The 22779-nt window shown below is 39.4% G+C and overlaps 1 protein-coding gene across 1 annotated transcript in view; it reads left to right on the plus strand.

Annotated features, from left to right (window-relative positions):
- The window catches only part of Aoah (acyloxyacyl hydrolase), a 255067-nt gene that overhangs the window by 55967 nt on the left and 176321 nt on the right, over positions 1–22779 (plus strand). The window contains exon 4 of the mRNA XM_008845432.3: positions 7411–7510. Within this exon, the coding sequence (XP_008843654.1) occupies positions 7411–7510 (100 nt within the window). The remainder of the gene's footprint in view (positions 1–7410; positions 7511–22779) is intronic.

The raw sequence follows: 22779 nt of genomic DNA on the forward strand, positions 1-22779 counted from the left end.
ATCCAGAATATATAAAGAACTAAAAAAAACAAAGAATCAAGAAACCAAGTAACCCATTTAAAAGATGGGCTAAGAATCTGAACAGAGAGTTCTCAAAAGAAGAAAGAAAGATAGCTAAGAAACATCTTAAAAGGTGTTCAACATTGTTAATAATCAGGGAAATGAAAATTAAAACCACTTTAAAATTTCATCTTACCCCTGTCAGACTGGCTAAGATCAAGAGAACAAATGATACCAAATGTTGGAGAGGATGTGAGGAAAAGGAAACACTCATCCACTGTTGATGGGATTGCAAACTCGTGAAACCCATATGAAAAGCAGTGTGGAGAACTCTCAAAAAGCTAAAACTGAACTTACTATTTGACCCGGTTTTACCTCTCCTTGGTATATACACAAAGGATTCATCCTATTGCACTTGTACATCCATGTTTGTTGCTGCTCTTCTCACAATAGCTAAGAGATGGAAGCAACCTAGGTGTCCCTCAACTGGTATGTGAATAATGAAAATGTGGTACATTTACACAATAGAGTTCTACTCAGCAGTAAAGAAAGAAAATCATGAAATTTGTAGGTAAATGGATGGAACTAGAAACTGTTACACTAAGTGAAGTAATGCAGAGCCCCCCCCCCACAAAAAAAACCACCACCAACAAGAATGTATGTTCTCCCTTATATGTGGATACTAGCACCAAATTCTCATATGTGAGTGTGTGCTCAGATGTAACTGCAGGAACCAGAATAATGAAAAGAAACCATGGAGGTAAAGGGAAAGAAAACCTGAAAGAAAAGAATAGTAGGAGACAGGTGTTACTAAGGGAAAAATTGATAAAAATGGGGCTATTTAAATGAGAGGGAGGAGGGAGGGTTATACAGGGAATCTTGGGGTTAAAGGGAAAGAAGGAGCTCAAGAGAGGTGGACTGGTATTATCAAGGGAGAAATGGGGAAAATGGGGGCACTTTAAATGGGGAAACCATGGCAGAAGGGTTAGACGGGGGGGGGGGCGAGATAAATAATGCCTAGCTAGTTTTAAAAAACCAGAGGGAATCAAATTAGTCCAACAACCTCATGACAAATTATACATACAGAATCTCTACATGAGTCCATTTGTATAGCTAAAGGCTACATAACAAGAAACAGTGCCAGATAGGAGAAAACCTTTGTGAGTTGTTGGCTCCAGAGGTCCAAGAGACTCCCCAAATTACACAGGCTATTGCCACAGCCCTTGGTAGCCTCCCATAACTTGAAGCTAAGACCCTACAGAACATACTTCAGACACAGGATTTGGAGAAATAGAGCTGGAACTAACCTGAAACTACTTTTCCTGAAGGCCAGATCTCATAGCTGTAGAGAGTGCTATAAAGGTACCAAAGGAAAACAACAACGGATGATCCAACACCAGCTTCAAGACCAAATAACCACATCACAGGCCAGCACAGCATGCGACATTGGTGCAGTAGTAGCACTTTTATCTTGGAGCCAATCAAAAACTACCTAATTGGACTAAAAGCCCACTCAATGGGAGGAAACTTAAGTGTGGCACATAACCAAATACACATGGCTGGAGTGGTCATAGATCTTAGAGAAAACCCCAAGACTTTTATACCCCTAGACTAATGTAATTTCTTACCATGTACAAAATATGTATCCTTATATTTACAGACAAACATCCCAGTCACAAAAGAAGCTTATTTTGCACCAGTTGGAGACTATTACCAAGTATCACAACTGGTCACATATAGACATTGTCTATGAATTGCCCAGGCCTAAACGACACATCTACAATGCAACCTCTACACCTAAGGCTCATGGAACATAGAACAGGGATAAAGAAAAAGGCACTAATGAATCTCTCAATTCTCATTAATGAAACTCCCTCATACAACAGAGGTCCAGCAACACAAAAGGTCACAAATGGCCAAAACATAGAGATTAAGAGTCTTCAGAATGCTGGTCCTTGGACAGGATGACTGTATTAAACTTCACCCACCCAGAGCTCAGGGACCATCGAGGAAGAGGAGGTAAAAAGATTGTAAGAGCCAGGGAGGAGGTACATGACCATATAAAAACAAATTCCTACATGCTCCTGTGACCCTGCTCATATGATTCTATGGCAATGGTGTCAGAATACACCATGTAAACTCAGGCACACAAAAACCCAGCATAGAACTGGGGAAATGAACAGCATACCCCAATCTTAGCTGAAGAAATATTGGAAACTGATTGCTTCTAGGTGATGAAGAGCTCATCTTCCTAAAACAAGGGACTCTAGAGAGGCTGACTAGACCTCAGTGGATGGACTTGCACTGGGGAATGGCTGGGGACACTGAGTTGACACACTAAGCCTTAACACAGATGACAGAGTATGTGGGTTCCAGAGGGGGAGCTATGAAAGGGTGCCAGTGGGGACAGGGGTATAAAGATGATTAAGATTGTTTGAGACATTCTGTATGAAATACACAAAAATTCAATTAAAACAATTTAAAAAAATCAGGTGGAGAAGGGCCAAGGAGGACATCTGATGTCATCCTCTGGCCTCCACACAGAAGGATGCACACACTCAAGTGGATAAACATACATGCAAAATAATACTAAAAATGAAGAATTTTTTGGTGGCCTTAGGAGGTTGAGAACAAAAAAATGATCAATAATAGCAAATTCTTCTTAATAATAACCTTGAATGTAAATGGCGTTAACACACGAATTACCAAATGCAGGCTGACTGGATTCAACAAGAAGATCCAACTATCATTTGTCTCCATGAAACTCAGTTAACTAAGATGGACATACAAAAGCCTTATAATAAGGCTTAGAGTTGACATATGTACCTATAGAGGGCATTAAATTGGGAGAGGGGGCAATAAAGGGAGGTGCAGATAGGGGAGGGATCTAAATACCATTAAATTATATTGTACAAAAACTGTAAAAATTAAAAATAAGAAGCATCATTATATTAAAAAAAATTTGAGAGTCAAAGGATAAAAAGCAACCTACCAAACAAATGGAAGCTACAAAGAAGCCGGCCTAGGAGTCTGACGTCTGATAAAGGAGACTGCAAACCAAAGCTAGTCAGAGGAGATAACACTAAAAGGTATAAAAGGTCACATGGGTCCTGACACAGTGCCTGGAGACTTCAGCATCCCACTCTCACATCTACAGATATCCAAACTAAAAATCAGAAAAAAAAACTTTAGAGCTAAAGCATACCACAGATTAACTACATTTAATAGTTTCCACAGGACATGCCATGCAATGGATAGGGATATACATTCTTCTCATGGGCATGTAGAATCTTCGGTAAAGTTGATCACATCACATGCCACAAAGCAAACCCTGAGGCATACGAAATGATTGAAATAATTCCCTGAATCTTAATCAGATCACAGTGGAACAAAACTGAAAATCAATAGCAAGAGGAACCTTCAGAAAACACACAAATACCTGAAGACTGAACAACACAGTTTTAAATGAACAATGGTTCACTGAAAAAAAAATAGGGAGGAATTTTTTAAATTCCTAGAATTAAATGAAAATGAATGCAGAGCCTATCAGAACGTCTGGAATGCAGTCCAGGAATTCTAAGAGGAAAGTATGTATCTAAAAGTGTTTACATTTTTTAAAAATCATAAAGGTCTCAAAAAATCTAATGATGTACCTCAAGGCTCTAGAAAAATGAAAAGAAGCAAAATCCAAATTCAGCAGATAGCAAGAAAGAATATATGGGGAATAAATTAATGAAATATAGACTAAAAGGCAGTACATAGACCTATTCAAAGATCTGATTCTTCAAAAAGATTAAACATCAAATCCAAAAATATATATGTAATTTAAGCCAATGCATAATAAGCAATGAGATTGAGGCATTTAGTAAGTCTCCCCACCAAAAAAAAAAAAGCTTAGGACTGGACAGATTCACTGTTGAATTTTATCACATTTAAGGAACATCTAATACAAAAAGTTCTCTAAATGTTCACTAAAATAGAAAGGAAAGGAAAGGAAAGGAAAGGAAAGGAAAGGAAAGGAAAGGAAAGAGGAAAGGAAAGGGGAAAGGAAAAGAAAGAAAGGAAAGGAAAGGAAAGGAAAGGAAAGGAAAGGAAAGGAAAAGAATGCTACAGGTTCAGTCTATGAAGACAGCATTACCTTGATTCCAAAACCAGATAAAGACAACAAAACTATGCATCATTTTCCTCAATGAAATTGCAAATGGCAGAAAGTCTCAACAAAACATTTGCCAACTAAATTGAAGAGCACATTATAAGGATGATGCACACATCATCACCAAGTTGGTTTCATTCCAGAGATGTAAGGTTGGATCAACATATGAAAATCAATAAACGTAATATGCCATATTAATAGACTTAAGGACAGAAATTACAGTATTCTCTCCCTAGACGCAGAAAAGCCATTTGACAGAGTTCAATATGCCTTCATGATAAAAGTCCTGAAGAAATTAGAAATAGAACATAGAACAGAAATTAGAAATTATGAATAGAACATACCTCAACATAATAAAGGCTATATATGACAAAGCTTGAACCAACATTGTGTTAAATGGAGAAAAACAGAGCATTTCCTAGAGCAAGACCAAGGTGCCTGCTCTCACCACTCCTATTCAGTACAGTACTTGGTGTCTGAGCTAAAGCACTAAGACAGTGAAAGATATAGAAGCAATAAAAATTAGAAAGGAAGAAATTAAACCAGCCTTATTTTCAAATGGCATGATCCTTAAAAGACCCCACTGACTCCACTGGAAAACTTTTAGATCTGAAAGACATCATCAACACAGTTGCAAGATACAGCATACAAAGTGAGTAGCAGAATTACTATTTTGAAAATAACTATTCTTCCAAAAGTAATCTACAGATTCAATGCAATTTCCATCAGAATTCCAGTGACATCATTACAGTACTATAAAAATATTAAAATTGAAGAGGAAACACAAAAGTTAAAAGATAGCCAAAGCAAAGCAGTCCTAAGCAGAAAGAATACTACCAGAAGTATCACAATGCCTGGCCTTGGCACTACAGAAATCAGTACAAAGGTTCCTCAAAAATATAAAAATGGGCTTATCCTGTGACCCACCTATACCGTTCTGGGGTGTATCCCCAAAGGACTGCACATCCTATCACATACATATTTGTACCTTCATGCTTATCACTGCTGTATTTACAATAGCAATGAAATGAATAAATTCCTAGATATGTATGACCTATCAAAATTTAATCAAAATGACATAAACAACCTAAACAGATATGTAACAGCCAATGATATAGCTACAGAAGATTGAAATACCTTCATGCTCACTGATGATTTTGTTTCTAATCAGAAAGTGCTGCTCAGATATAATACTTCAAATCTTGGTCTTCAACACTGTAGTGCTCACCTATAGCTAAGAGAGACAACCCACTCTTGTTCTAAAATGATGGCCAAAATTTGTTTTCTCCCCCTATCTAGAAGCCTCTGAGCGGGAACGGACACTGATTCTAACCACTCCAACAGCTATCAAAGTACCTGAAAGCAAATTCTGAATCCACCACGCTAGAGTCCAATCTTGGAAGACAAAAGAAAAATGAGGGAAAACCCAATAGAGGGATGCTTTGGGAAGCCCTTGTCAAGAAAGTCCAATGTACTCTCATAGGAACATTTGAAAATTGCCCTGTTCTGACTTTTTTCTAGTTCCCTGTCTAGAACTTGTTATGCTAATTACTCTTGCCTTTACTTCTCCTTCACATCTCCTATTCATGATTCAAGGACTTTCTTTTCCCCTTAGAGACAAGAGTTATGCAATTTGGGAGTCTTTTAGATAGACCGACTGAAGGGGCACCCCAATTGCCTCACCCTGCATCCCTGTTCAGGATGGAAGAAGCCAGAGCGGTCTGTGGCCTGATTCCCTATCTGCAAGTTGGGTAACCTCTTCAGAGGATGGTGTGATAAGAATAGGAGGTAGGAATTGGCCAGGCAGTTAGGGCAAAAAAGACCCCAAAGAAAAGTAGCCAGTTTCTTGGGGAAAAGAGCCCTGTCCTTACAGCATCCTTTGGAAAAGAAACAAATCAATTCTGTTGTATTTTCTTCCTTAAGAATAAGAAAAATGTCATGGGGATTTTGATTGGCATTGTGTTGAATCTGTAAATGACTTTTGGTAGGATGGTCATTTTCACAATATTAATTCTTCCAATCCATGAGAATGGGAGATCCTTCCATCTTCTGATGTCTTCCTCAATTTCTTTCTTTAAAGAGTTAAAATTTTCCTTGTAGAGCACAATATTAATTCTTCCAATCCATGAGCATGGGAGGTCCTTTCATCTTCTGGTGTCTTCTTCAATTTCTTTCAAGATTTAAAATTTCCATTGTAGAGCTCTTTAATGTCTTTGGTCAGGTTTATTCTGAGATTTTATTTTTTTGCAGCTATTGTGAAGGGGAGTCTTTCCATATGCTCTTCCTATTGTTGCTTGTTATTGGTATATAGAGAGGCTATAGACTTTTGTAGGTTAATTTTGTAACCTGCCACTTTACTGAACATGTTAATAATTTCTAGGAGTTGTCTGGTGGAAATTTTTGGCATCTCAGTTATAATATCATATCATCTGCAAAAGGGATAATTTGATCTCTTCTTTTCCAATTACTATTTGGCTTTTACATGGATTCTGGGCATACAAATTCCAGTCCTCACACTTACATGGCAAGTGCTTTACCCTGTGAACCATTTCCCTAGTCAAATATTTATATCCTTAGGAGTTTAACATTTCTTTAGGAAAACTAGTAAGGGTGGATAAGTTATGTAGCTTCAGCAGCAACATAGAGAAAGCTTTATAAATTTGCCTTATTTACTCTTTTTTGAATGCTACAAAAGAAAAATAAAATAGAAGCTATCAGAAAAAGAGATGTGGTGTCTGAAGTGGTTAAATACAAGTAGCGTTCATGAAAATATGCAGTTTAAAAAAAAGAATAAGAAATATGTTTACTTTAAAGGAGAGAGGTGATTTGGATTATATCTAAAGAAATAATTTTAAGTCTGTAAAACTATATACTATTTTTATTTTCTTTTTGCTATTAGGCCTAGTAAACTTTACAATATTATTCCCATTGAATTATACCATTTTCTCTTTTTCTTTTCTCAATCGTTTTGTGGTTTCTCCTGAAAAGAATTGTAGCACTCTCCTGAAAGGCTGACTCATAGCTCAGGGACTGTGTGCTTCCTCCTGCCCGCAGAACCTTACGTTAAAGGCAGGAGAGCAACATGGCAAGAAATCATGATGATCTAGCAGCTGCAATGGACGGAGCTCCAAAGCCAGGTTGTGTTGAATTGAAGGAATCAGAATCCTTTCTGGGGATTTAGCTGTCTTTGGTATAGCTTCTATTTCCTAATGCCTGAGAGATCTCAGTAGCTTTTGCTTTGCTCCGTTTCCCTCCAGACTTGATGTACATATGAATGCCGACGTGGTGTGTCATGCTCTGGAGTTTTGTAAGCAGGATGCTGGCCAATCACAGTGCCATCTCTACCCTCTTCCCCAGGTGAGTGGGTTCCTCTCTGAATATCAGTTTCTAATAGCATTTGGGACCTTTGGAAACATTACAAGGGAGGTTCAGTTTCATTTACTCAGTGATTTGGGGCCTGAAGAGAAGATATTGCTTCATTTTGCTCTTTAGTAAATTTTATTTCACAATTTCATGCATGTATATAAATGGATTCTGGTTAGTCTCTCCTCTCTTTTATTTCCCTTCTACCTATGTCATTCCCCTTTCTTCCCTACAAATCTCTTCCCTGTGTTCATGACTTTTTGTTTCGCTTTGTGTCCCATGGAGTTTAACTAGGGCCATCTGTGTGACCAAGGATTTGGAACTACACATTAGAGCCTGAATAAAATGCCTCCCTTCTCCCAGAATCTGTTAGTTGCCAATAGTGTAACAGTAATTGGTAGGGCTCTTGTGAGCTCCTGCCCCATCTATAGGTGGTTGCTACAACTTGTGTGGGTGCAGTGCCAGCAGGTGTAGCTGTTGAGTTCATGATTGCCATGCCCATATTGTGCTTAGAAGAGGGCTTCCTATCTTCCAGCTCTTACATTCTTTCTGCCCCATCCTCTGCAATGTTCCCCAAGTCTTAAGTGGTTGGTATAAATGCCTCGTTTGGAGCTGAACCTTCAAGCATTCTTATTCTCAGTCTCTTGTGCATCCATGAGTCTCTGAATTCACTTCCATTCCCTGGAAGGAGAAGCTTCTCTGATTAAGGTTGAGAGCAACTTTTGTTTGTGGGTATAAACATAGTTGTTAGAAGGTGGCTTTGTGCTATGTCAAGTCAACTAAGCAGAGTATTGGGTTGCCCCTTAGAGCCTAAGAGCTCCTCAGTCATGACTTCCAGATTGAATTTACAGTACTAGGCATGGATTTCCTCTTGTGGGGTAGGCATCAAATCCAATCAGGAAGTGGTTGGTTACCCCGTAACAGTCGTGTCACCAATGGATGCATCTATCCTGGCATATGAATATAGTAGCTATAGAATTCACATCTGGGGAATATTGCTAATGCATTACTCTTCTAAGAGTCTGTATGGCTCCATCTGGCACTCTTGAAAGCTAGCAAGCAAAAGAAACTTCTGGCTCAGATCCAGTTTGATTTCTTTATAGCTTGCATTCAAGGTGTAGTGTCTTCAGCAATAGGGCCTTAACGCCTTCTGGTGGGCAACCAGAAGAATGACAAGGGTCTGTACTGTTTTGGAGGCCTTGGCGTGGGGGGGGGGGCTCTCGCTGACTAACAACTCCTATGGAGGTATCTCACACTGGGCATTGAGATTTTTGTTTAGTGACTCATTACACCTAGAATAACATTGTCTAGTAACTTTACCCACTGAGCCACCTCCCTGTCCCTCTTTTTGGTTTTTAAACTAGGTTACAAAATAATGAATTTCCAAGTGATTTTTCTTATACTCTCTGTGTTCTGATTAAACCTCTTTCCTCTGTCCCCCAACTCCTGTCATCCCTCTACCCATCTCCCTGTTAGAACTGTTCTCTCTCCCTATTCCCCACCTCCATCCTCATGGGATCTATCTCTCCTCCATTACGGAACCTCACCCCACTTTCCCCTTTCTGGTTTCATGGCTTCTGGTGATTCTCCAGATTAAACAAACAAAACTAAAGAGTTGAGGCTAGGAACCTCATATGAGAGATAATGTGCTGTGTTTGTCTTTCTGGGCCTGGGTTATCTCAGTGTAATTTTTTCCAGTTCTATCTGCTTTCCTCTAAGTTTTATTTTTCTTTATGGTTGAATAAAATGCCATTGCGTATATGTGCCACATTTTCAATATCCATTCATTAGTTGATGGACAATCCAGGGTGATTCTATTTCTTAGCTCATGTGAATAGAGCTGTAGTGAGCATAGATGTGCAGATGCCACTAGTAGAATATGAAGTTCTTGGAGTACATATTCAGGAGAGGTATAGCTGGATCATATAATAGATCTATTTCTAGATTTTTTTTTCCAGGAACCCCTAGACTGATTTCCAAAGTGGATGCACTAGCTTACACTCCTACCAAGAGTGTATGATTTCCCCTTTCCCCACAGCTGTCATTCCCTTCATCTGTTACCATTTGTATCCTTCATAGTAGCCATTCTGACTGGGTGAGATGAAATCTTAAAGTAGTTTTAATCTGCATGTTCCTCATGACTAAAGATGTTGAGCACTTTAAAAATCTTTCCTAGGCCTTTGGTAATTCTTTTGAGAACTGTTTAGTTCCACACTCTTTTTGCTTTGTTTTGTTTTGAGACAGGGTTTAAGCTGGCCTGGTACTCTCCATGGAGACCAGGCTGGCCTTAGTCTCACAAAGATCCACCTGCTTCCGCTGCTTCTGCCTCCAGCATGCTGGATTAAAGGTATGCACCATCACACCCTGGTTGATACCATATTTTCAATTGAATTATTTGTTTTCTTGAAGTTTATATTTTTTAGTTCTCTGTATATTCTAGTTACTAATGCTCTATCAGAAGCATAGTTGGCATTACTTTCTCCCATTCTATGGGCTGCCTCTCACTCAACAGTTTTCTTTGGCTGTACAGAAGCTTTTTTGTTTCATGAGATCCTATTTGTCAATTGTTGGTCTTACTTCCTGTGCTACCAGAGTCCTATACTGAAAATCCTTCCCTGCACATATATGTTGAAGTGTCCTCTCTACCTCTTCCTCCAGCAATGCCAGGATATCAGATCTTACACTGAGGTCTTTGATCCATTTGAAGTTGAGTTTTGTGCAGGGTAAGGCAGAGGGATCAAGATACATTCTTCTACGTGTTGATGTCCAGGTTGTTGAAGATGAGATCTGTTCTCCAGGATCTATTTTTTTTTACCCTTTGTAAAAAAAAATTACATATCTATAGTTGTGTGGACTTATGTGTGGGTCCACTATTCTATTCCATTAATCTATGGATTATTTTTGCCAATGCCATGCTTTGTTTTTATTGCTATGGCTCTGTAGTATAACTTGAAGTCAGGTATGGTGGTGCCTCTAACAGTATTCTTTTTTTCAGGATGACTTTGGTATCCTCAGTCTTTTCTACTTCCATGTAAATTTTAAGATGAATTTTTATGGCTAAATGTTTGTGAGGCCAGGTGTGGTTGTGAACACCTTTAATCCCCAGCATTCACTCAGGAGGCAGAGGTAGGATCTCTGTGTGACCCTGGCCAGCCTGATCTACATAGCAAATTTCAAGCCAACTGAGACTACAGGGAGACCCTGTCTCAAAAAAAAAAAAAAAAAAAAAAAAATAAAAAAAAAAAAAGAGTAAGGGGAGAGCCCCGTTAAAAAAAAAAAAAAAAAAAAAAAAAAAGAACATTTGTGGGATCTTGATTAAGATTACATTGAATATGTATATATTCAATGGTAGGATGATCATTTTTACAACATTGATTCTTCCAATCCATGAACATGGGGATCTTTTCCATCTTTTAGTATCTCCCTCCATTTTTTATTTCAATGTCTTAAGAGTTTTTGTTGCAGAGGTCTTTCATTTTCTTGTTCCTGTTTATTCTCAGGTATTTTATTGTATTTTATTTGGATGGCTACTGTGAATATGGTTATTTCACTGATTTCTTTTTCAGTGTATTCATCATTGGTATATACAGTAGCTGCTGATTTTTATGCATTCATTTTGTGTCCTGCCACTTTGTGAAAGTGTTTATCGGTTCAAGATATTTTCAATTACTTCCTGTAAAATAATAATGTCTTGCTTCATCCTGGGTCCCTTCTCCCATGCAAAGAATGTCTGTGCTGCTCAACTGCTGTGGATAGTAATTTTGATCAGGGCTGGTGTTAGACAGGAAAGCTGGCCAGACAAGGAAAGAAAGGATTTAAATCTCTCTTTACCTCTCAAAAAAACCAAGTGAGCCACTCCTACAGGGCAATCAATGCATCCTAAATTTCCCAGAACATTCTTGGCATCAGCACTAAAAATTCCATACCATAGAAAACCTGGGAAGCTGCTTACTTTCATCTGTGCTTCCTTGTCCTTACCCATAAAATGGGTATAATAAAACATCTCCCTCATAGCTTTGTTATGTGAAGTGAGTTAATACATATAACATGCTTAGCACACTATCTACAATACATAGATATTTATAGAACATAGAAAGTATTACTAAAATGATAAATAAGATGTCAATATCGAGACTACTCAGAGATAGCTGTTTAGAGAATCCTATATTATATCATTTAGGTCAATTTTTAACAGGATTGCAATCAGATATGGCTGAAAGTGTTGACACAATTCCCTCCTCACACTGTACATCAGAGTATAATGTTAAACCTAGTTATACCTCAAAATACTGATTTTCACAAGTGTCTCATTAAAAAATTATGTTATGGGGCTGGAGAGATGGCTCAGTGGTTAAGAACACTGGTTGTTCTCGCAGAAGACCCAGATTCGAATCCCAGCACCCACATGGCAGCTAGCAACTGTCCGTAGCTCCAGTTCCAGAGGATCCGATGGCCTCTTCTGTCCTCCGTGGGCATTGCTAGGCATGGCAACACACACTTATAATCTCAGCTCTGGGGAGGCAGTGACAAGTGAATTCCTAGAGTTCACTGGTCAGGCAGTCTAGCAGGATCAGTGAGTTCCAGGCTAGTGAGAGACCCTGCCTCAAAAATACAACGTGGGGTTGGACAGATAACTCAGTGGTTAAGAACACTGACTGCTTGCAGAGGACCTGAGCTCAGTCCCCAGCACCCACATGATGGCTAACAGCTATTTGTAACTCCAGTTCCAAGGGATTCGACACCCTATTTTGACCTCCACGGGCATTTCATAACACAGGTTCACTTACACACATGCAGACAATACACTCATACACATAAAATTAAAATAACAAATAATTTTTTTAAGAAACAAGGTGGATAGCACCTGAAGAACAACACCTATGGGTGACCTCTGGCTTCCACATACATGCATGCACACGCAGCTGCACATGCTGCACACACACACACGTTATTAAATATTCTAAATCTGTCTCCTTGAGCAGAAAAAAAAATGAATCCAAATGCCCAAGGTCCATGTTTCATGCTTCATTTGTCATTGACTAAGTACCAATTAAATTTCCCATAATTTCTCTGAAGAAGCTGTAGACGCCACTGGTTTCTAGAAGAGTTCATTTTAAGTGGAAAAAAATTTCCTGCGTTCAAATGCCATGTGAATATTGTCTCATCATAATCACTACTTGACATTGCAAAGATGCATTGTGTCTCTGTGTAGCAAGGCAAGCATGTTAGCCAGCTTTTCATCACTGTGACAAAATGCCTCACAGAAGGAAATTAAATGAGAAACGGTTTGCTTGGGTTTCAAGTCTCAGAAGTGTTAGCCTGTGACTTGACTGTGTTCACAGGCAAGACATCAAGACCCAGAGGTATAGGAGGACCAAAGCAGCCCACTTCATGGTGACAACCAAAGAGGTACAGAGAAAGTGACCAGGAGGAAGTTATATACCCCAAAGACCCATTTCCCTTAATTGGATCCCATCTCATGAGTTTCCTTCACTGTCCAATAGCCCATCAATATATGAGCCCATCAACAGATTGATCCACTGATGAGAATTCAAGCACTTCCCAAATTTCCCTCTCTGCCACTTCTGTGAGAACAAAGCCTCCAACTCACAAGCCTTTGAGGACATTTCTGATCTAAATCACAACAGCAAGTGATTTTGGTTTCAATGAGAGTCACAAATAGCATGTTATAAATACATTATACCCACAGCTATTCACACAGTCACAAAATGCTCACCTTTAACTTATTTTAAACAACATTCCTGACTTTTATACTGTCTGGGGTTAGTTTGTATACCACATTTCCCTTCCTTATCTTCCCAGTTTAACCTGCCCACTCCCCCTGTGCTAAATTGTGAAATGGGCTTTGTGTTATACAACTTTGTCCACTGCAGGCTCATGGAAGTTCCGTGAGTTTTTTAAGATAGTGAGACTAAGTTAGGATGTTGAATAGGGTGGGGGTAGTGTATACACTGCAAGCTCATCTCAACTGCCACCTTCTCTGTGAAATAATTCCTAATTCTTTCAATAAAATTCTCCTCTCAACCATCATCATAAAATAACTCCTGGTATTTACCATGCACTAATGGCTACTGTAAATGTTTCATATGTATTAATCCAGTTAACCTATGAAGTTGGAACTGTCTACATTTCATAGACTAAGATAGTAAAGTCATGTAGATTTCCGTATTAGGATGTAAGCATAGGGAGAGGAGGGTAGCGAAGAAAGGGTGAAGGGATTGGGAAGTAGAGAGGAAAAGTGTGTAGGGCTGCATTACCAAGACCACCAAGATGGTCTGTGCTTCCACCCATGGGGACGTGGGTATGTTTTATCGTTCCTCCTCTCCTTCACATACAAAACAAGAGAACGACCAGTGCTGTAGTACCCAAGTGTAAAAAGCACAATTCCAGTAGATAATTTTCAAATTGAAATGGAATTTTGGCTTGCCTGCCCTCTTCCCATCCCACCCTCAGATCTGACAGCCCAGAAATTCCCAGCAGACTGTGCATATTAAGCAGACCCTGTTCCAGCTATAGCTGCAACAGAGGAACCTTCTGTATTTAACAGCATCCCAAAGATACATTCAAGGCTGACTTCACCCTACTCCAATCCACATTAGAAGAAAATTATGTTCAAATATACTTGCTCTGTGAAGCTAGGTCCTTCTCATTTCTCTGGGGCCTTCAGGCCACCCAATCTGCCTGGAGGGAGAGCTGCAGTCTTAGGTGGCAGTCAGACTTTGAGGCAAAACTACTATCTTAGGAGGCTGTCAGGCTTTGAAGCAGCTTTTCCCATGGTGAATCCAGTTTCTTAGGAGCCAGAAGCTCTCTGGTGTTGAGAGGGTAGAAGTATGTGGCACATAGGGAGTTCCTCTGGGATCTGGTTTCCAGGAAGGTGACATAAATAGGTGTGGGAAGGAGTGAGTTTGTACTCTAATTAGATGACAATGACACATGACAGATTTTTGTGTGGTCAGAAAATAAAAGTTGACCACAGGAATTTACTATAAAAATATCTGACATCTCATCTAATGCAAAGTCTTAGGTAGTACAGGCTTGGGGCTACAGTCAGGACAGGAAGTGGAATGCTTTCTAGAATGTGCTTCTCACTCTTTCTTTGTCCTGTGTGGGTGACAGTACCCTTCAGTTCACAGTGCTGTGCTTAGCCTGTGGCTCATGCCATGCTTTCACTGGATTGTTATCATCTAATCTTCAGCAAATCCTGTTTTTCCTAATAAATGCTTGGTTTCAGTAATTTTGTTACAGTAGCCTTGATCAGGGCTCTGTGGAGGCCTATTGAGGGAACGCTTTTTTCCTTTTGTCTGGGTAGAGATTTAACATTCCAAGCTGCCTAAAACTTAAGAGTTAGTCCTAAGAGTTGGGCCTATCAATCACCTGGCTAAGAGACCATGTCTGAGGAAGGCTGATTCATCTTAAGCTGAGGCAAAGCAATTGGAGGAATAATTATCTCTCTAATGAGATAATGTACTTTTCCATACCAGAAACCCCACCCCTTGTGCATCAATTAGGGAGCCAGTCATGGGGCTGGGTTAAGAATGCCTGCTTCGCTGAATTATTCAGAAAACTTGGAGCTTTTCATATTTCTTCTTTTTTATCTTTTTCCTTCTTTTGGATACTTGTCACACTCTGAGCATGGTTCCCACATACCCTGGGCTTCTCTACTCTTTCTCTGAAATCCTGGGCTTCTTTACTCTTTCTCTGAAGTCCCGGAACCCTTTGCCGTATTGTTGCTAATTTTCACACCTAACTCAAAAGCCATGACTTTCTCTCTTCCTCTTCATCTTTCTCCTCTGGGGCAGCTGCCAAGATTTACAGCTTGCTTGTCCTGGGTTTTTCCTTTAAACTAATAAAATTATCCTCAAGCTTCCTTCTGAGTCAGTTCTCAAATTATTTTATTAACAAGACTTAGAACCCTTAGAGTGTATCCCAGTTTCCCTGGTAATATGTGGCATCCCAGGAGGGGCTCCCCAAAATTACCAGTAACAATTTAGGATTTATAAAAAGTTGGCAGAATACTATAAAGAATATATCCCTCACCCGAGTTGTCTCCCCAGTGATACATTATCACTTAGTCAAAACTAAAGAAAACCGCATTACTATTTTATGTGCATGATTAGTAGCTGAATGTCAGGCTTGATTAAAGATTTCACCAGTTTTCTACCCCTGACACACACTGCATTTAGTTGTCCTGTCTCCATAGTAACCTCTGGCCTGTGACAGCTTCTTGGTCTTTCCCTGCTTTTCATAGCCTTGACAGTTTTGAGACATTTGTGACATGTACCTCTCAAGCAAATTGGGATATGTTTGATGCTTTTCTCTTGATAGACAGGGTTATAGGTTTTTGGAAAAACATGTCAGATGGAAAATGCCTTTCTTCACACATCTTATTAGGGGTACATATGCCCATGACAAGCTGTGAGGTCAGCCTGCACCACTTGGGTAAGGTACTTTTGGTTAGGTTTTCCCACTATACAGTCATTCCCCTTTCCTTATATTCTGTTATTTTAGAAGTAAGTCCAAACTTCACTAAGGGGGACCAGGGAGGACCAAGCCCCACCTTCTGGAAGCAAGAGCAACTGTTATATTTGGATTTTTTTCTGGAAAGAAGCATCTCTCTCCTCCATGTAGTTATTTAGTAAACAATTTATAAGTGTGAACTGATGTATGTGCATTTTATACTTTGGGTTATAGTCTAAATCTAGATTACTTGTTTTATTGCTCAGCTTCTCTAGTTGTGCCACCATTAGGAACTCTTTGGGTTGGCACCTGTGACCTTTTAATATGCTTCCATTTTTCTTATAAGAACTGCCTTTTTCTGGCACTATCAGATAAGGCAGGCGTACCTTGTCATGTTGTAAATTTTTTCTACCCCAATCCTTGAATCAGCTATTCTCCCCAAGAAACATTGGTTCCTTTTATTGGACAATGGTATTTAGAAGCCATCAGGACACCAAGAGTGCTCACTGCTACTGGAAGGCCGTTGCTTCTTAGAGCGTGCTAAGGAGCGATGCATGCACACACACACACACACACACACACACACACACACACACCTACAGGTGTCTCTGTTCCTGTCTTTCATGTGTGTATATTTGAATTCATACTTATAGCTCCAATTTTAACCAAGTTTCATGGAGTCAAACAGGCAGGTATTAATTACCAAACATATTTTACAGTTGTGGCTCATGAGTGGTGAATAGAAGGTGAACTCAACCCAGGGCAAGAGCCTGCCAGTGTTTAGCACAGCTTCAGGCCACACACTTAGAGAGCTGCTGCTCAGGGTCAGAGGCAGCTTTGGCTTAGTTTTAAGGAAATATACTGAAAGACTTCATTTCCAACCATCTTACACCAGTTTCCAAACTTTCTCAGAACCAGTTAGTCCACATGGCCATTTGTTCAATTAGTCATGCTTCAAGGAACATTTCTTGAGACCTTGCCACATGCCAACAACCAGGTATGCTTGTAAGTTATCTCTTAAACTAAACATTTAGGGAGCTAAAAGACTCTTCTAAAGTCCCTTAGCTCCTAGAGAATAATTATTTTCCTTTTTGCAGTCAGAAATTATTTGTGTAGAATGAATTATGCAGTTTTCTGGCAAATGTGGCAGGCAATAGAGATGGCAATGGCAGGGGATAAATGGTGGGGAAGAGACAAGTGTTCTCACAGAGTTTTCCAAGGAGGAACAGAAGCTACAGAGGAGGGCTGGGCTCTCCCTGGGGGAGCAGGAATGCAACCTACTAAGCTCTCTCACTGGAGGCCTTGAATATTCAAGGACAGTAAGAATTGGCCCAGCACACAACACCTTGCCTGCCTTAGCACCTGGGTCTGGGCCTCTGCTTACCAGTCTCCTAGCTCCCAGCTAACATAGCACCCCTTCCTGCAGCTCTGTGTTGAAGTACTCCATCTTTATACAAGCCCTCTCAGACACAATGTCTGAAAAAGATCTCCTATCCATCTCCCTCACAGAACCATCTCAATCTTTCAATATTCGAGGGCAGGACTATGTCTTCCTTCTCACATTCTTATTCCCAGAGCTGAGATATAGTAGGCATCTTAATAAGGTTTGTTGAATGAAAGATCAGATATGAAGGGCAGTACATAAAAAAAAAAAAAAACATAAAAAATGTATGTTTGCTTCCTTGTAAGGATTACTCTGGCCTCAGTGGAATATTCCAGAATTCTAAATGTTCAGCTGACATTAGAATGGGAAGTAGGTTTCAGAAGTAACTATGGGGCCATAGCATGGAGCCTCGTGTTTCTACCTTGAATTCACCTGAGTGCCTGTGGGGGTGGGGGATATGCACTTCTACAAAGCTTTTGCTGAGCACTGAAAGTGAGGACTGTTATACTTGATTGAAATTTCTTTGGACAAGCCTGAAAGCACTGTCTTTTTTGCTAACGGCCTTTTCTTTTTCATCTGTTAACCTTCCAGACATCCAAAATCCTATTTTCACTTACCCTCATCATCCTTTCTCCCCAACTATTTCTTGATTTCCACTGCATTCGTGATGGATTCGTTCAAGTCTATTGCTGGGTTTCTCAGTTTCCTAAATGCCAAATGTTGGACTCTGAGATTGTAAGGCTGGGACAACGTCTGCCCAGCTGTCTGCCTCCACTGCGTGGCACACTAAAGATGCCTTATAAATGTATATTGAATAAATGGACTAGCATTTGAACCAAGTACCACCTACAAAATATAAATTTCCTGCCTTTCTAAAGGTCTTTTTTTCTGCATTCTTTGCCAACTTGCTAGTGTACTCCCAGTACACTTCCTTCTTTGTCGTAGACTCCAGACCAGGAGACATCTTGCTTGGGCCTTCCTCCTGCCAAGCTCCCAGAAGATTCATTATGAGCATCCATCCTGCCCTTCCCAGTAAGCCTTTCTGGGTAAGGCTATAGCTATGGCCTGGGAATGCATTCCTAGTTATTTCCCTGCTGTGATAGCTTAGATGCATAGAAGCCCTGCTCCCAAGTAAGAAGTTTATGAAGTCATATTCTCAGAACCACCGTAGCTCCTGGAATCAAGTAGATGTGGCTGAAGAAATGAATCCTTAAATCAAAATATGAAATTTACAAGAGGACTAGAGTGTCCTCTCCTGCTGTTTAGAACCAAATACTCTCTAGTAGCCAGCAACTGCTCCATGCTCTTAATCAAGAAAACTAGTATCTGATTCTGAGAACAGTTTTGGTGTGTGTGTGTGTGTGTGTGTGTGTATGTGTGTAGCTGTGTAAATTTCTTAGCTCGTGCTTATTTTCCAAGACACAGATCACTAAAGTTTGCATTTGTCCTCTCAGTACTGTAATTATGACTTACCCTTTTGTAACAAGTACAGAGGGAGAAAAATGATTTAAATATTCTCAGCTTAACAGAATCTCTGTGTCACAGAAAGGGAATTGCTTCTCTCATCAGGATCTACACTGGAGCCTGCATGACTTCTGCCATGCATAATCCTAGCAAAATGATAGCTAAAACAGCAAACTAAGTTTCTCTGTGCTGTCTGGTGTTCAGTGAACCTCCCTGGATTGTGTTTGCTCTACCTTAACTATGTATAGCACCTGAGTAGGATTGTCTTACATGACCAAGTGCTGAAAACACAAATTATTAAATCAGAAAAGGCTTCCTGTGTGACCAGCAGTGTTTCTCATTAGGAAATTTCCTTCTTTTAAGGTATTTAATTTATTGTTTTTATTTATGTGTATGGGTGTTTTGCCTGCATGTATGTAAGTGCACCACATGTGTGCAATGCCCCATAAACACCACGAGAGGGTGGTGGATCACCTGGAACTGGAGTTACAGGTGGTTGTTAGCCACCATGTGGGTGCTATGAATGAAACCTGGGACCTCTGGAAGAACAGCAAGTGTTCTAAACTGCTGACTCATTGCTCTAGCCCTGGAAATTTCCTTCTTCATTGTCAGTTGATCATGAAATATGACTTGGTAAAACATTAGAAAATCCAATGTTGTTTCAGAAAACAAAAGAAAGAATAACCTATAACTTTGGAACATTATTGACACCTTAATATTCTATAAGACTTAGTAAAGTTTGTTAGTTTACTTCATTAATTAAACCTGTAGCTATGTCTAAAAGATGACCAGATCTTTGGCTACTGAGACCAGAAATGACACTAATCAAAAAGGTTTTAGGGAAAACTGACAGGCTTCAGGGCATAGATAGTCATGTTTTATTCTCCTAGAACACATTTCCTAAGCTATTACTATATGACAGGTACACGTTAGAGGCTAAAAAGCAAAAGGTAATAACAACCATGTGAACTGGACCAAGACTCTGGCATACATATACCCTCAAAACCCTCCATACTATCACAGGCCTGCTCCCATTTTCCTACTTTTGGACATGAGGAAATATCAAGAAGATTGTGGTTGAAGAGCTTTTTAAATTGAGAATGTTTTTAAAGTTCCTGTTTAAACATCTGAGGAAATTTGAACAATGAAATAAATGACAAAGGAATATAGCATTTAGAAAGAGAAAATCAGCTTAAAATGAAACAGAATACAGTATCCAGAAATAAACCCAGATGCATTTGAGATATTCTTGCTTTTTATTAAAATAACATTTTAATCAGTAATAAACAGTGGGCTACTGAATTAATACATAGGACTAAAGACTAGACATGGGGTGAGGAAAGCTAGATAGTTATTTGCTCGTAACACCAAAACAAATTCCACACAAGCCAAAGGTTGAATCAAAAAGAATGGGACCATCCATAAACAAAGAAAAACTGAGCAATTTTACACATAATTTGTGATACACAAGTCAGAAAGGGGGCTGGAGAGATAGCGTAGTGGTTAAGAACACTGACTGTTCTTGCAGAAGACCCAGGTTCGAATCCCAGCACCCACATGGCAGCTAACAACTATCTGTAACTCCAGTTCCAGGGGATCAGACATTCTCTTTTATCCTCTGCGGGCATTGCATGACACTGGTGCATTTACCTACATGCAGGCAATACACACATACACATAAAATAAACATAATAAATAAAATATTTTTTAAAAGTAAATAAAAAAAACAAGTCAGAAAGGAAATTATTAATACATCTGCCATACACATAAAGGAAAATATTAATATATCTGCCATACACATAAAGCCGAAAGACAAATGGCAAACTTTAGAAAATGTGTTTGTGTAATATGCCACACAAAGAATTATTTTCTGTGTGATTTGAAGAACTCTTAAAAAAATCAGTAAGCAAACCACGGCTAAGGGCCACAAACAGTTCGTTCATTGGAAGGAAAAATCAGAGAATCAAAAACCTACAGGTAGATATTCACCTTTTCTCATAATTAAACATGCAATAATTAAAATTAGATGCCCTCTATGCTCATATATTTGCTGCCTCATGACTCAGATGGCTATTAGACAATAAATTGTCACAGAAATACCAAAGGCCACTAAATTAAATTGCTTCCAAAATATTTGAGGTATAAAAAATGCTTGCAGAACAGATCATGAAACACTATTTGGATTTGAGTTTAGTCTTTCCCCAGTGCAATTCAAATGATCTTGCCAGAGAAGCCAAGCTATATTACTTAATCCATATTTGAAATGTTAAAGAATTTATCTATTTAGACCTCCTTGAAGACTTCTTTGGGGGCCATTAAACCAAGGAAATGTTAAGAATCTTGAAAGGAAAACAATAATGGTGCAAATGTTAAGTTATCCTTGACAAATGGAGGAACTCAAACAAATCCAAGGGTAGTGCTTATATGATGTTCAAGAAATAAAAACTTTCTTTCTTGCATCTTCTTGAGAATTTCAGAAATGGCAATTATCACTCTTTTAAGAATATGATTTTCCGTCTCAGCTCAAGAAAGCTAATGACCTTAATGAATTTGAACGGTTCTGAACGATGTCTTGCACTTTAAAGCTTTAATGACTGTTCTTGGCCTCCTCTCCTGTGACGAGTCATCTACTTCAGAGCTCAGCTCAAAAGTCATTTGCTTCAAGGTCCTGTAAGATAGCTCTCTATTCTTTGGTTCCACCCTTCTATCACTTATTGCAGATGTATTAAATAATTTTAATATTATTATCTAATGTCTGTGCCTCCCATTAGAGTATAAATTCCATAAGAGCAGATAGTCTGACTGTGTGATTTCCTATTTCCCCAGAGCCCAACACAATTCACAACATTATTAATTGCTCAATAACTATTTGTTGAATGAAGAGTGTAGTAGGAAGACTACCCTCCCTGCACCCCACAAAGAATGCACACCCTAATCCCTAGAAGCTGTAAGTATATTACCTTTCATGGCAACAGGGAGTTTTCAGATGTGATTTAGTTAAGGGTCTTTGGATGGGGAGATTATCTTGGATTATCTGTGTGAGTCCAGTGTAATCACAGGGTCCTTACAAGAGGCAAGCTTTAGAATCAGAGTGAGAGAAGAAAACATAACTATAGGGGCTGAGGAGATAGCTCAGTCAAAAAAGTGCTTGCCGTGGAGGGGTGAGGGCCCAGCTAAATCCAAACTAAAAAGGCCTGGCACGGTGACATGTGCTTGCAATCCCAGCAAGGGAGACAGGGACATGTGGGTCACTGGGGCTTACTGACCAGCAGGTCTAGTCTAATCAGTAGATGCCATCTCTTAAAACAAAGTGAACAGCTCCTGGAAATACCTAGGTTGTCCTCTGGCCTCCACATGCACATGCACACAAACAAGTACACACATACACATATACACACGTGAAAAGAAAATGTAACAATAGAGTAGGTCCCAAAGTGATGCTGCCATCAGCAAATGAATGTTAATAATTATTAATAATTGAACAAGACAAAAGAAAAAAAAAAGACTCTCCTTATAACCTTACAGAAGGGACCTGCCCTGCAGGCACCTGAATTCAGCCTGGATTCTGACCTCCTGAACTGTGAAAGAGTAAGTTTTTAATCCTTAAGCCATAGCATTTATGATAATTGTTACAGTAGTGATAGAAAATTAATACAGAACTGGTGAGATGACTTCAGGTAAAGGTGCCTGCTACCAAGCTTGACAACTTGAGTTCCATCCCCAGGACCTACATGCAGAAGAAGGGAACCAACTCCCACAAGCTATCCTCTGACCTCTACATGCATACCAGAGCACATATGTACACACATAAAGGAAAGATAGAAAGAAAGAAAGAAAGAAAGAAAGAAAGAAAGAAAGAAAGAAAGAAAGAAAGAAAGAAAGGGAAGGAAGGAAGGAAGGAAGGAAGGAAGGAGAGAGAAAGAAAGAAAAGAAGGAA

The sequence above is a fragment of the Nannospalax galili genome, unplaced genomic scaffold (genome assembly GCF_000622305.1).
Source record: "Nannospalax galili isolate Female #2095 unplaced genomic scaffold, S.galili_v1.0 scaffold962, whole genome shotgun sequence".
In the NCBI taxonomy this organism is placed as follows: domain Eukaryota; kingdom Metazoa; phylum Chordata; class Mammalia; order Rodentia; family Spalacidae; genus Nannospalax; species Nannospalax galili.